General features: G+C 37.7%; 1 protein-coding gene across 6 annotated transcripts in view; it reads left to right on the plus strand.

Moving 5' to 3' along the window:
• The window catches only part of fbln2 (fibulin 2), a 60208-nt gene that overhangs the window by 25003 nt on the left and 22282 nt on the right, over nucleotides 1–12923 (plus strand). For all 6 annotated transcript variants that reach the window (XM_015348324.2, XM_015348321.2, XM_015348325.2 and 3 more), the window contains exons 3-5: nucleotides 6782–6887; nucleotides 7314–7443; nucleotides 8839–9025. In XM_015348324.2, the coding sequence (XP_015203810.2) occupies nucleotides 6782–6887; nucleotides 7314–7443; nucleotides 8839–9025 (423 nt within the window). The remainder of the gene's footprint in view (nucleotides 1–6781; nucleotides 6888–7313; nucleotides 7444–8838; nucleotides 9026–12923) is intronic.

Genomic DNA, 12923 nt, shown 5'->3' on the forward strand with positions numbered 1-12923 from the left:
TATGAAAGGTGCAATGTATCATGCTAACAATATACTGTCCAAAATCGTGTGCAGAGGGAGGCATTTTTTAACAAAAAATATCTGGGGCTGCACAGTTGGGATTTTTTTTTTAATTATAGTCAGTACACAAAATTTAAAAATAATTGTCTGAAGGTAAATCGATTGCTTTTGCTGCAGAGTTTTGATACTCTCACTTGCAAGTCCAAGATATTTCTTGGATTACTTCCAAACAACATAGCTATTATGCATAATAGTTGTACCTAAGTTATACATAACTTTCTAATGATCTGCCCTCAATGCCTTGCTTCAGGTTATGACGTGGGTTTCCATTGTGAGTTCTAGTAGATAAGTGCTGTAAATAACACTTGGAGAACTGTACATCATCTTTGACGATAACTAGCGATAAAATTTAGTTTGACGGTTAACTAAAAACTACAAATAGAATACTGTTATCAATATGAATGGAATAAGGAAAACCAAAGTAGTTTAGTAGATGAACTGAGAATTTTTAAATGTTATTTCTTGTGTATTTCAAATTTGGGTGAGTCTAGGGGCACATACCTGCCTTAATCCTTAAGTAAACCTCACCCTTCACACTATTAATGTTGTTGTTGTTTTTTTCGATAATAAGAAAGGTGAAGTTATGAATAATTACAAAACTAGGCAATGATGTATAAAGCATTGCATTATTTTGTTTTATAATGGTTTCATGTTAAGTATTCAAATACATTTTAAACTCGGTAGGATTTCTTATTTTTAAAGCTAGCTAAAGCTAGTGCCCTCTTTCAAAAACTATAACTAGTGCTTAACCAGAAATCAGAAACCAGAAAACCTGTTATAACATTTCACTTCCAGGTCATATGAGCATACACTTTCTTTAATAAAGACAGGAGTAATGCAAAGTGTTCAGAACTGTCTAATAACTCTTCTGAAGCAAACTGATTTTGGAGCAAAAAGAATCAGAAGATGCCATAAGTGATGAAAAATGTCATTTCAAGGAATGCATTTCTACCAAATAAATTCAAGAGGTAAAGACAAGTCCCATGGTGTAATTATTTGGGTGACAACCTGGTATTATAGATGAGAAGGTCTGAACCTCTGAGTGGAATAAGCCCAGAGGCTTCTGCAGGGGCAGTGGAACTGAGATAGGTGGAGGGTTCCTGTGCAGAGGACGCTGGCAAGGAAAGTCTGAGGTCTCTGATGATTGGCTGACTCAGGGGCTTAGCCTTCCTTTTGAAATTCATTTTATAATGCTTGGATAATACAAATCTGCACATGAAAAAAAACAAACCACTTCGCCACTTAAAAAAAAAACAAACATCTGTCATTGACTGTACAGCTCCCATTCCTCCCAGAATAATATGTGAATATACAGACAGATTACCACCATACAGAAGAGTGTAACAGTTGTAAGAGCGTTCATACTGTACCTCCCCATTAAAGAGTAAAAATCATTTAACTTAAACCCAGAACATGTTTTCTTCAGATCTCACAGACATCTGCTCTGCAGATGACTTTGTGGAGGTTCAAATATGGAGTAATAACAGAAATGACACTCACATTTGCTATATCGCCAACCATGTGTCTTTCGACCTTATTTAGATGTCAAACGTTGTACTGGATGTAGGGTGAGGTTACACCACATGAGGTTACAAAACACACAAGGGTGACTGAACACAGATTCAAGTGTGTGTCTGTGTGTATCGGTAAACATGGCGACATTTTAGCATGTGGAGCATTTTATGGGAGGGCACAGTTAAAAATCATGTTTTCGGCATTAACTCCTTCCAACTGATGCAAAACACTGAAATATATTTGTGAATGAAATTTGTTCTTAGAGTTCAATGTACTTGCTGAGCACATCTTTAATTTTACTAGCACAGTTCAGATCCTCTCGTATTTGTAAATTCTGAATCAGCACTTGCATTTTGATTGATACGTACAATACTTAAATCAGCCGATCACTCGAAACAAACTTTCAGCTGTAGTGTAGTGAAATTTCTTTCAGTGATGTTGTAGCAGAATATTTGTTTAAGGGTATAAAATAGTAAACAGCTGCAACAAATGTCTAAAGTAGACTCTCCATAAAGTGAAGAGTTGGAGTGATGCATTTCCCCTAAGCATCCTGCAGCCATTTTAAATCATTACCTCTGGCTTGGTATTTTAGAAAAACCAAAAATGAATTTCATTCATACCGTATGTGCTCCCATGCAAAAAAAATCAGGTCAGAATAGGCTATATTGGAGAAAAGTAAAAAATAATTTGCTCAATGGCGTCTCTTTTGCTATGTGAAAAAGATTTCCTGTAATATGTGTGAGACAGTTTGCAGGGTGAGTTAAATTTCTGTTGTCCAGAAATGTGATGTCAGTAATATCACGGTGACTTTTTTTCAGGCTACAGTATGTTTAACGGTATTTTTTGTCTTTCTTTCCCTAGTCTGTTTGTGGTGTTACATTATCTCCAAGATTAAAGGAAAACCTTGAAAGTTTAAGAACTAGTAAGAAGTCATTTAATGTTATATTGATGACCTGAAATATATCATTCACTCAATATGTTTTTTTTTGTCTTTTATGGATGGGACTGTTTTCCTGAAAGAAAAAAAAAAGATTTGCCTCAGAGCCTGGTGTGTTCAAAGTCTCGGTTTCTCTTTGGCAAGCAGTGTAATGACAGTAAAGGGTAGGAAGATAGGCTTTAATCATTCTGAAAAGCCCCCTGGAAGGACAGAAAACAGCTGAGAAAGGATCATTATAGAACTAAATTGATTATATTTTGCTTGGCATTCTGATTAGAACCAACATCAACAACCTAGCAGGGAATTGCTTTAAAAATTCCTTGTTCATGTATAGAGAAAAATCTAGACTAAATGCCCCCTCCAATTCCAGCTACAAATAGTTGTTCTCTGTTACTTATTTGAATAAATGCAAAAAAAATCTTCTTTCTATGTGTGTTTGTAAGGTTAACATTGCAGGAAAGGGGATGTTTAGATGTTGGGAAATATTCCTGGTTTCTAAAGAAATTCAGGACTTCTGCATATAGCTGCACCAGATCCTGTTTAAAATCTTTTGTTGTTTGCTGTTGCTGTCACAATAGAATTCAGAAGACACATTGATGAGGTTTAAAATAACAAGTCATGGGCTTTTGGCTATAAAAGTGTTACACAAAAGTACAGTATGTTGCAGAGAATATTTTCTCTCAAATTATCAGTTTGTATGTAAGGACATGTTAAGAATACTGTTTTTGTTAATTTAAGTATGCATACAGTAGTATTAATCTACAAACCAGTGTTACTGCACATCTTCATCTTCATAAAACATTTTATATACATGTTATGGAAATATTGACAAATTTAGTTTTTAACACTATGAATCTGTTTTAATATTGAAGTGATATTAAATATTTTAATTTAGTATGTCTGTACCCAGACTAAATTGGTACAAATGTGCACTGAACACCCCACCTGATATTAAAGCATTAATATACTACTTTAACTGATTTTTTAGAATTGGGATTGTAAAGTTTATGTATAAGGTGTACATCATCAGTTTCTTTGCTTGCAGTATGTCTATTAATAGTCAGACGTAAGAAGAGGCGGATTGCTATTTTTCTGTTCCATGCAATTTATTTGTTTTGATAAAATAGTATTATCTCATACAGGAACAAGTAATAGGTTTATTCCATGCTGAAAAAAAAGAAGAAAGAGAACACAACGTTTCGGCCGTGGAGCCTTCTTCACGGCCGAAACGTTGTGTTCTCTTTCTTCTTTTTTTTCAGCATGGAATAAACCTATTACTTGTTCCTTTGCAGCCTACGCATGCTGACGCAGCTACCCACCTGAACTATCTCATACAGTATGCTGTAAGTCCTGTTTTTCTGAGCACATGTGCAGTATAGTGTTTGTTTATAGTGTGTGAGTAATTTAAAATTTGGATTCAGTATTTATACTGAATTTCTGTTTCCATATGTGCTTGAGAGCTGTGCACAACACTAATGTTTGGGATTCCTGCAGCACTACTGTTTACACTTCTTTTTGTCAAGGGCAAAACTAGCTTTCTGCTCCTCTAGCCAAACATCTGTTTAGTTTGCCAGCATACAGAAACCATGGCAACCAGATGAAAAAATATCTTATATCATTTGAAAATTTGAAAAAGTGTGATGGATCACTAATAAATCAATAATGGTGGTTTATGGCTTTGTAGTAGTATTGTAGTAGTATTGGTGAGCTGCGTTTTGCAGAAGTATTGTTTTGAAGTTTTGTAGGGCACTACAAGCCACCCACCATTAGCTGTAAATTTCAAAGCTTCAAAAGTGCCATGTGAATTGTCTGTTTCTTTACCCAGATGAGTTTCTCAGAGGTCCTCAATTTGATTTGCAGGAATCTGGGGACCTTGTGAAAAATTTTGTAAAGCTTCTTTTTAACCCAGTGCCAATTGACACCATCAGCTTTTGTTAGATATAATTTTATATCCACCTGAATTATACTGCGGTTTAGGAAGAAGTCTACAAACTTTTAGAGGCCGATTCTTTCCATGATGCATTTGAAAATACATACAGGAATGCTAGGCAAGAAAGGGAGGAATCGGCCGGTCGAAAACAGTGGCCAATATATACTGTAGTCTAGCTGACTGACACTTTTGGTCTCAACTGGATCAGCCAGTTCATATACCTAGAGGTACAGTTAGATAAAATCACAGGCATAAACAGAAAATACAAAAATGTATAAATTGAAAATACGATGGTGAAATGTACTAATCACAAATGAAATGAGTGATGTTTAGTTAACATAAAATGTAAACACTGAGACAATAAAATTACTGTGTTTTGAACTTGTAAAATTGAAAATAACCACAGATTCAATTTGTTTAAGTTTTTTGTTTATGTATGTGACATAGAAAATTGCATGCCACCGCAAAGAAGTGATTTAAGACGTGCTAAGACAATGCAGCGTGCGTTTGGGAGAATTCCCTCAACAGTTATTTGCAGAGCACACAGGGCTGCTGGAAAATGTACAGTGTGCGAGGTAGTGGGAAAGGTAGTACTGCCAGCAGGAGGTTTCTGAAATCTCTGTTGTATACACATTCAAGGTAATTATGAGCTGAGGGAGGCACAGCTTGACAAAACTGGTCTTTGTGCTGCTCGAAGAAAGTCTAAGGTTTCACATGCAGTTGGTATATGATTTGAAACAACTGTGAAGGAAAGCAATAAAACGTTGGAATTTACTTTACTGGCTTACAGTTTGGTAGTGATGCAAGTGCACAAATTTTGACTTTTGTTTCCTAAAGAAATTGAAGCTAATTTCTTCTACTAAGATAACTAATTGCATATTTAAAAAAAAAAACTGGATACATCTGAATGAAAAAATGATTATAAAATCTTTTTATGGCGATTTTTTTGCTCCAAGAGAGAGAAAAAATGAGAGAAAGGAAAAAAAGGGAACTGTAATGTTCTTGACTGCAGTCTTAGAAGGGGATGAAGACACATTCAACTTTATATTATTATCCAGTTGTGACATACTGTACTGTCCATAATTAATATACAGACATATTGTACACAAGCCTAAGTATTAACCTTCTTGCTTCTTTGTTGAATAATCATTTTGTGTGTATAGCCACACTGTATTTTTTAGTTGCTGGAACTGGAATTGAATTGACTGAAAATAAATGATAAAGAAATGATAACAATGAGGATGTTATCTTATTGTGTAAATATACATCAGTCCTATTCAGAGAAATGGGATCTGTTTTCCAGTGGGTTTGCAATGTCCTTAGACATTCTATTCCAGCTTTAGGATGAATAGCTTGGAATTAATTGACCTTATTGTCACAATCACATTTTTACATGTATTTGTTAACCTCTGCCAATGTAAGTAATGCAGTAAACTTCTTATGTGTAGTGAGAGAAATAGTACTTTCAATACAAATCTGAGACTAGATAGTATTTTATTGTACAGTGTAAATAGATAAGATAGACAAATAAAATCTCTTATAAAGCCACAGGACTTCTCTGGAAGTAAAGTACAACATGCATTATACAAACTGTAAAAGACTTCTTTTGCTGTCTAACCAAATTTGTCATTTGAAGAACCAGCTTATCTTATTATAAGCCCAGCAGTGTTGTCCTCTAGCAGTGCCAGATGTGTTGGTTCCACCAGGGTGGAACCCTGTAATGTTATGCAGGGCTGTTATAACAGTAGCCTATCCTATTCAGACATCTGTTTTGTGGAAACAGTGCACCGTGGAACAGTGAAACACAGTACATATACAGATGGGACCTTGGGGATCATGTTGCTATGGATAACAGTGGTACACAACTTGTGTCCAAGATGGCTAGCCTGCTTGGAAGGAAATGAAGCATTGTAGCACAAAGTTTTTCGCTGTCCACTGTTGTTGTCCATAGGAATGCGAACCCTTTGTCCCTTTTGTACAAGCACTGTACAGTATGTGTGCCCAAAGGTTATTGTGACACAAGACACACAGTACTTTCTATTTTATCAAATAGGCTGTTTTAACCACAATTTTGTTTCTTAACATGCTCCATGAATGGTAACTCTTTTGTCTTGACCTTTGCTCATGATTTAGTCATCTTCAGTTTATGGTTGAAGCTAATGTAATGAGGTGAAGCATAGTTTAATAAGTCCAAGGTTTCATAATCACCGAAACATTACAATACAACTGAAATATTTTTTTTTTCACTTAGTGAAGTAAGCTTTATCACAGATAGACTTACTTTTGCCAAACTAAACACTCTCTGCCTTTTGAGAACATGGGGTTTTGTTTTCTTTTAGTTTCAGGACATCTCCTTGTTGCATCATGCTGTGAGGCTGGACAAAAGTGGGCCTCTGACAATGGACATTGTACTGGCATGCCACAGAGAGAGGTGAACACCTGTAGGTAAGTTAATAGTCTTGAACATTATCAGTTTTGTTTTAATTCCTGTTCAAAGAGTCATGAGGGCAGCAAGAGTCTGAAAATTATAATGCATTGAATTTAGTTATAAATGTGTCTGTAACCTTGATATCTTTCCCTTCATTGTGCCCTGCTGTGATATTGCTAATTGAGATGTTGCTCACCACAGGCTTATTATGCATAACACAACTTGACTTGGTAGGTTGATGAGACTGCAGTAACGGGAAAATTAATGAATACAGTACATCATCTTCCTGCAGTTGAGGGAAAGCAGTACGTCTTATCTTAGCTGGGTTTGATAATAGGCCTGACTGGGACAGATGGATTCTGTTTTAATTCGACTGGATTTGCTATACCAGTTGTCCGGCTTTGTAGTTGCTCTACATATCACATATTTGTTGTTTTTTTTAGAATTGCTGAGCAGCAGTGCTGCTTGGGACACTTGAGAGACAGCACATGCTTGGCCGGTATGACTGCAGCCAAAGAAGGGAAAATGTGTGAATTGGGTGAACGTGACATCTGCGGAGCCGACTCTTACATGGCAAGTCACCCTTCCATCCATTTTCTAACTGCTTTATCCAACACAGAGTTGCATCGGAGCCAAAGCCTGACCTGGCAAGCAGTGGGCACAAGGCCAGATACACCCTGAATGGAACACATAATAATAATAATAATATTTCTTTATTAGCCCTATACAATTTCTTGCATTAGGAATGCGTCTTTTCGCATACCCCAGCTTTTCTCCATGGAGACACAGACACACAGACAGGGAGAGAAGCTTGGGGTCAGAGCGCAGGGTCTGCCATTGTACAGCGCCCCTGGAGCAGTTGGGGTTAAGGGCCTTGCTCAGGGACCCAACGGAGTAGGATTCCTCTGCCAGCCGTGGGATTTGAACCGGCAACCTTCCAGTCACAGGTGCAGATCCTTAGCCACAGAGCCACATAGACACAGCCACAGACACACACACACTCACACCAGGGCCATTTGCCCAATGGAGAAAGGAAACAAACTTATTTTAATTCAGCGGGGTTAAAATGTTGCTTTTTTTTCCATGGCCTACAGACTTTGGAGAAGTCAGGAAGCCGTTGTGCTAAAAATCTGGTTCAATAATAACAAAGAATCTAAAAAAGGGAAACTGAGTTCTTAAAAATATCCACAGTTTCAAACCTGCTAACAAGACGAGAGAAGAAGTTCAACTTGAATAGGCAAGTTTTGAGGAGAAATCTGTGCTGATGTTTATTATTAATATATTTAGGTCAATGGTTTAGCAGCAACATTATGATACACCATCTAAATAATGAAGTCATGTATTTATGTTTTCACTTTTTTTGTTTCATAACATACATGGAACTGAATACAATGTTTTTTTTTCCTGAAACCTCTCTGAAATGCACTTGTGAACCTAGGAGTTTAATTCCCAGATACAGTAAATGTCAGATTGGATTTCTGTTGTTGTAATTGGGAAAAGCACCAGTATGAGAGTGTGTCACTTGCCTGGTGCTGGCAAACATTGTAATTATTTGTACTTTTCTGCATTGCTGAGACCAGAAACACAGCAGGAAAATAAATTGCATGGTTGATACTACTTGTCAGAGAGAATAAAAAACTATCATTGTCACCACAGAGAAAATATTCTACATGGTCTTAAAATGTCAATATTCCTCTCCTGCCACCTGCAGTGTCCTTGGCTTTAAGGCAGTGGTACTGTCAGAGGCAGAGGCTTACTTTGGAGAACATTAATTACTTAAGGGCTTTTGTCACAATTCAAATAGTGGTGCGTACTCCTCTCAGACAATGTAATCCCACTTTAATAAGTTGTCATGGTTACCAATGTCCTCTTATTTGTCCCTTTATTTCATGTTTACTAAACAATAACAAGCCGAAAGATCAGAGAAATGGATGGCAATAAAATGTATCATGTCACGCTGTTCTGCAGGAGTGCTGTAGCTGCTGTTCTCTGGGCTTGCAATTTCGCAGTGAAGGACACAACTGTGATTCTCACCAGCATCTAGTTTACCCCTGTAGCCATATGTTTCTAACCTGCTGCGAGGGAGAAGATGGCCTCAGCCAGCCCACTCTGAGAGAAAGGCAAAAACCTGAACCAACATCTCTGCCAAAGAGAGGTAATACTCCTTGCAAATGTTGTTAGGCATAGTAAATAACCTGATACAGTTATCTTCCACTTCAATTATATATCCATCAGTGAATCCATAAAGAGTACTGTGTCTGTACTGGCAGATTACCAAGACTGCACTTGTTCTTTATTAAGTCCAAAACTTAATAAACTTGAAACGTATTTCTGTCATGCTGAATTCTAAAGGACTTTGACTTTCTTTTTTGTTGTGCTTCATACCTTTCCTCTACAAAGCTCTGACACAGTCTTCAGGCTGCGTAACAGGAGCCGGTTCAGACTCTCATGTAGTGCATATTTAGGACCCCATGTAGTGCGTATTTAGGACCCTATGCAGATGGTAAAATCCGGAAGAGACTGGAGAAGGGCAACAGGGAAACACGACAGGATCAGGATGGGGATGACTGACAGGGGGGCGTGGCGCAGGCGAACAAGTCCAAAACAATCTGAAAGGGGAAACCAGGAAGTCCAAAAGTCCATAGCTGGGAGATCCATCTGAAGAGAGACAGGAACGGGGCCGAGGAATCAGGAACAAGGAAGTTAAAATCACAAAGGAGCTGGGTTCTCCAAGCCCAGTACCCAGATGTTCAGGATGCCGAGGAATAAGAGCCCTCGGGCTATCCACGAGCCTGGGGGATAGGCAGGCCTTGTGGCGTCCATCTTCCAATACCGAGCCCTGAAGCCTGGAGACACCAAACTTAAGTAGGGACAGGAAAAAAGGAGACACGTGCACGTCATAATGAAACTACAATACAAAAAGGTCAGAGCACCCTCTAGAGGAGGGATGACGACTGTGACAGGCTGGCACAACGCTGGTTCAGAAAAGCACTCAAAATGAGAGAATTAAGATGTCCAGCACAACCTGTCTGAAAAATACAGGACAATTCCAAACAGGGACAGGTGACAGCGCTAGCTGTTACTGTCCTATAGGTGAAAATAAAGCAGTATTTTTATGCAAGGCTTTTTAGCTAATTACAGATATAAATAAGAAGTCCAGAAAATCTGAGGGTCATAATTTTTCACATGCCCATAGTAAGTATTCTGTAAATTCTTCAGACCATTTAGTTTCTGTTAGTGAACTCTCATAAGTAAATATCACACATTTTCAGTTGGATTGAGGTCTGGAGATTGAGAACATGGAATTGAGAACATTTCTTTTCTGAACAGTTAGCCATTACTTTGTAAATTTGGATGTACAGTATGGTTTGGATAACAGGCATGTTGGAATGTCCATTTCTAGTATCAGGTTTCAAATATCTTGCTATGTTTTGGTGTTAATGATTTCCTCTATCCTGACAAGGGCACCAGTACCAGTGGATGAAAAAGAACCCCAAAACATAATAGACGATAAGTGTTTTCCCAACATGAGCACCATTTTTTATGCCACACATAATGCTGGTGAACATGTCCAGAAAGCTCGGTTTTCATTTCTTCTGACCCTATGGCATTGTTTCAGTTGTCATTCAAATGCTGGCAAGTCTGAGTTACTTCTTTTGGTGGGTTGCTCAGATGCTTCTTCCTTGCAACCCAGTTATGAACGCCACATGCAGGCAACTTTTAATGGTAGTTTTCAACACTTTGTATCCTGAAGATGCCAGTGAGTGTTTAAGATCTCCGGCTGTTGCCTTTGGGTGCCTCCCAAACCACTTGCTTTATAGTCCATGATGGCAAGATACACTTGCATTCTCTTCCTGCTAGGGTGGCAACTGTACCCCTAGCCATCGATTTCTAAAAATGGACACTACAGTGGAAAGCGGTAGGTACCTTTTTTTCTAGATTCTTTTATAGTCATTTCCTAATTTGTGGAGGTCCATGACCACTTGCAGTCTTGAAAGAGTTCTCTGACCTTAGCCTTGATAATGTTGCTGAATGGTTTCCATATGTTACAGTACATCTTTTTATGCTCCAGGGAAGCAGGAATCCTTTTGGAGGCCTCTATATACAGTACATCTGGAGGCATTGCACTTCCAGAGGGCAGAATGCGACTTTAGATTTGTTTTGGGTGATTTTTATTTAAAGGAATTCTTAGAGGTGTGAATTAATTATTAATTGTAGGTTAATTATTTATGACAAATATATTATGGCTCTTGTCGATGCTATTAAGATTACAGTCTAATCTGTCCAATCTGTAGGTCATTCTGCAATATGAGGTATTTGATTCTTATTTCATTGCTACTACTGTAAATGTTTAGATTGCATTTAGAATTCAAGACACTAAACTGCCTTAAAAAAGAGATTGTGTAGCAGTATTTGTGTGTCATCCCACACAATTAGAATGAAATATTGTATTCCAGATGTGTTCTGCAGGCTTTAGATAATATGAAGATCATATTGGTGACAGAATCCCATGAGTCAGCCATGTCAGTATGTCAAGGTGATAGAAAGCTGGTTGCTAAAACCATGTGTCATGCCAGTCCTGTCCATCTGCATTATGACCTCTGCCTGTCAGAGCAATCTGTTACAGTATTATCCTATATCTGGGTTTATTGCCAGCTGTACTTTAATACATTTCTTTTAGTAAAAAACTCTATTCTGTATTCCAATAAGCCACATAATCGTACTTAATAATGATGCCAAACCATGTTACTCTTTTCAGTGTTTAGATCTCTGTCAAACTGTCAGATTAAACCAGAAATTGTGGTAACAGCAATGCAAACATGACTAGTGTTACGCAGCCTCCATTTTTTAGCTGTTAAAGTCAGCAGTGTTTGTGGTAGTTGTAATGTCTACTGAAGCGCTAGTTTCAAGGTACTTGACCTTACTGTGAATGTGCCATTGCCTTTAGTTTTGGATCTTAAACTCTCACCATGATCAGTTGATTAGCAAGTAGAACCTACTGATTTGTATTTTAAAGCTCAAGTGCTGAATTCTCCGATAGCAAGTGAGAGGTGAGGGGGAAACTGTATTCATACCACATGAGGGACATTTCCAAAGTTACAGCACTGTTCTGCCTTATAAACATTATGTCTTCATTATCAAGAAGGTCAGGAAGCATGCATGAGGTAGATGCAATAAAGGTTTACAGGACATTTGAGGGCTGGAATAAAAACAATTTTAAAAAGCAATCTGTACTTGAGTAAGTACAATATGAGAGTGTAATTCTGATTGCTGAACCTCATGCAACCTAACTAGATCAGTTTCAATGAATTTATTTTGTTCTGCATTTTCTTGGAATTTGTATTCGGGTAAGGTGAGTGGTGATGATTTTCTGAATGTGAATGTGTTTAATTTACATTATATTAGATCTGATTTTAACAAAATGTCTTTAAGCCAAATTTAATAACCTGCATCTTTCTTCTTCGGCGGTTTTCTACATTTGGCCAGAATATTGTTTCCAAGTTTGATGAAGTAATGAAAATATTACTAATTACTCATTACTAGAGTGGTCAGTTCCTCCCTAGTTATTAACACTATCAGTATGCTATTAATCTATCACAAGCTATGAAGAATCAATAAAATTGAATTTTCCACCTCTAATCTAAAGTACTGTGTGTTATTGCAATATCTTCTATTGCAATGTATATTGTGGTGGTGGTGGTTCAGTGCTGCTGAGTCAGTATCAACTCATGGCAACCCTATGGATATTTGCCTGTCACTATCCAGAGAGTTTTCATGGCAAGATACGGAAGTAGATTGCCAGTCCTTTCTTCCAAGTGAGAGTGTTGTTGCTGTTGTCACAGATATGTGACCCTCCGCCGCCAACACCACCCCATACTGCTGCTGCCCAGTATGGGTTCTTAGAGAACCTTGTGCTCGATGTGGGACACAAACCCACTACCCTGAGATTAGGAGTCTCATGCTCTACCAACTGAGCTAGTCGGGACTTAATGTATATTGTAAGCATGTAATATTTCCAATTTTACACTGCAATATATTATTGTGTCACTTTC

Source organism: Lepisosteus oculatus, chromosome 4 (genome assembly GCF_040954835.1).
Source record: "Lepisosteus oculatus isolate fLepOcu1 chromosome 4, fLepOcu1.hap2, whole genome shotgun sequence".
In the NCBI taxonomy this organism is placed as follows: domain Eukaryota; kingdom Metazoa; phylum Chordata; class Actinopteri; order Semionotiformes; family Lepisosteidae; genus Lepisosteus; species Lepisosteus oculatus.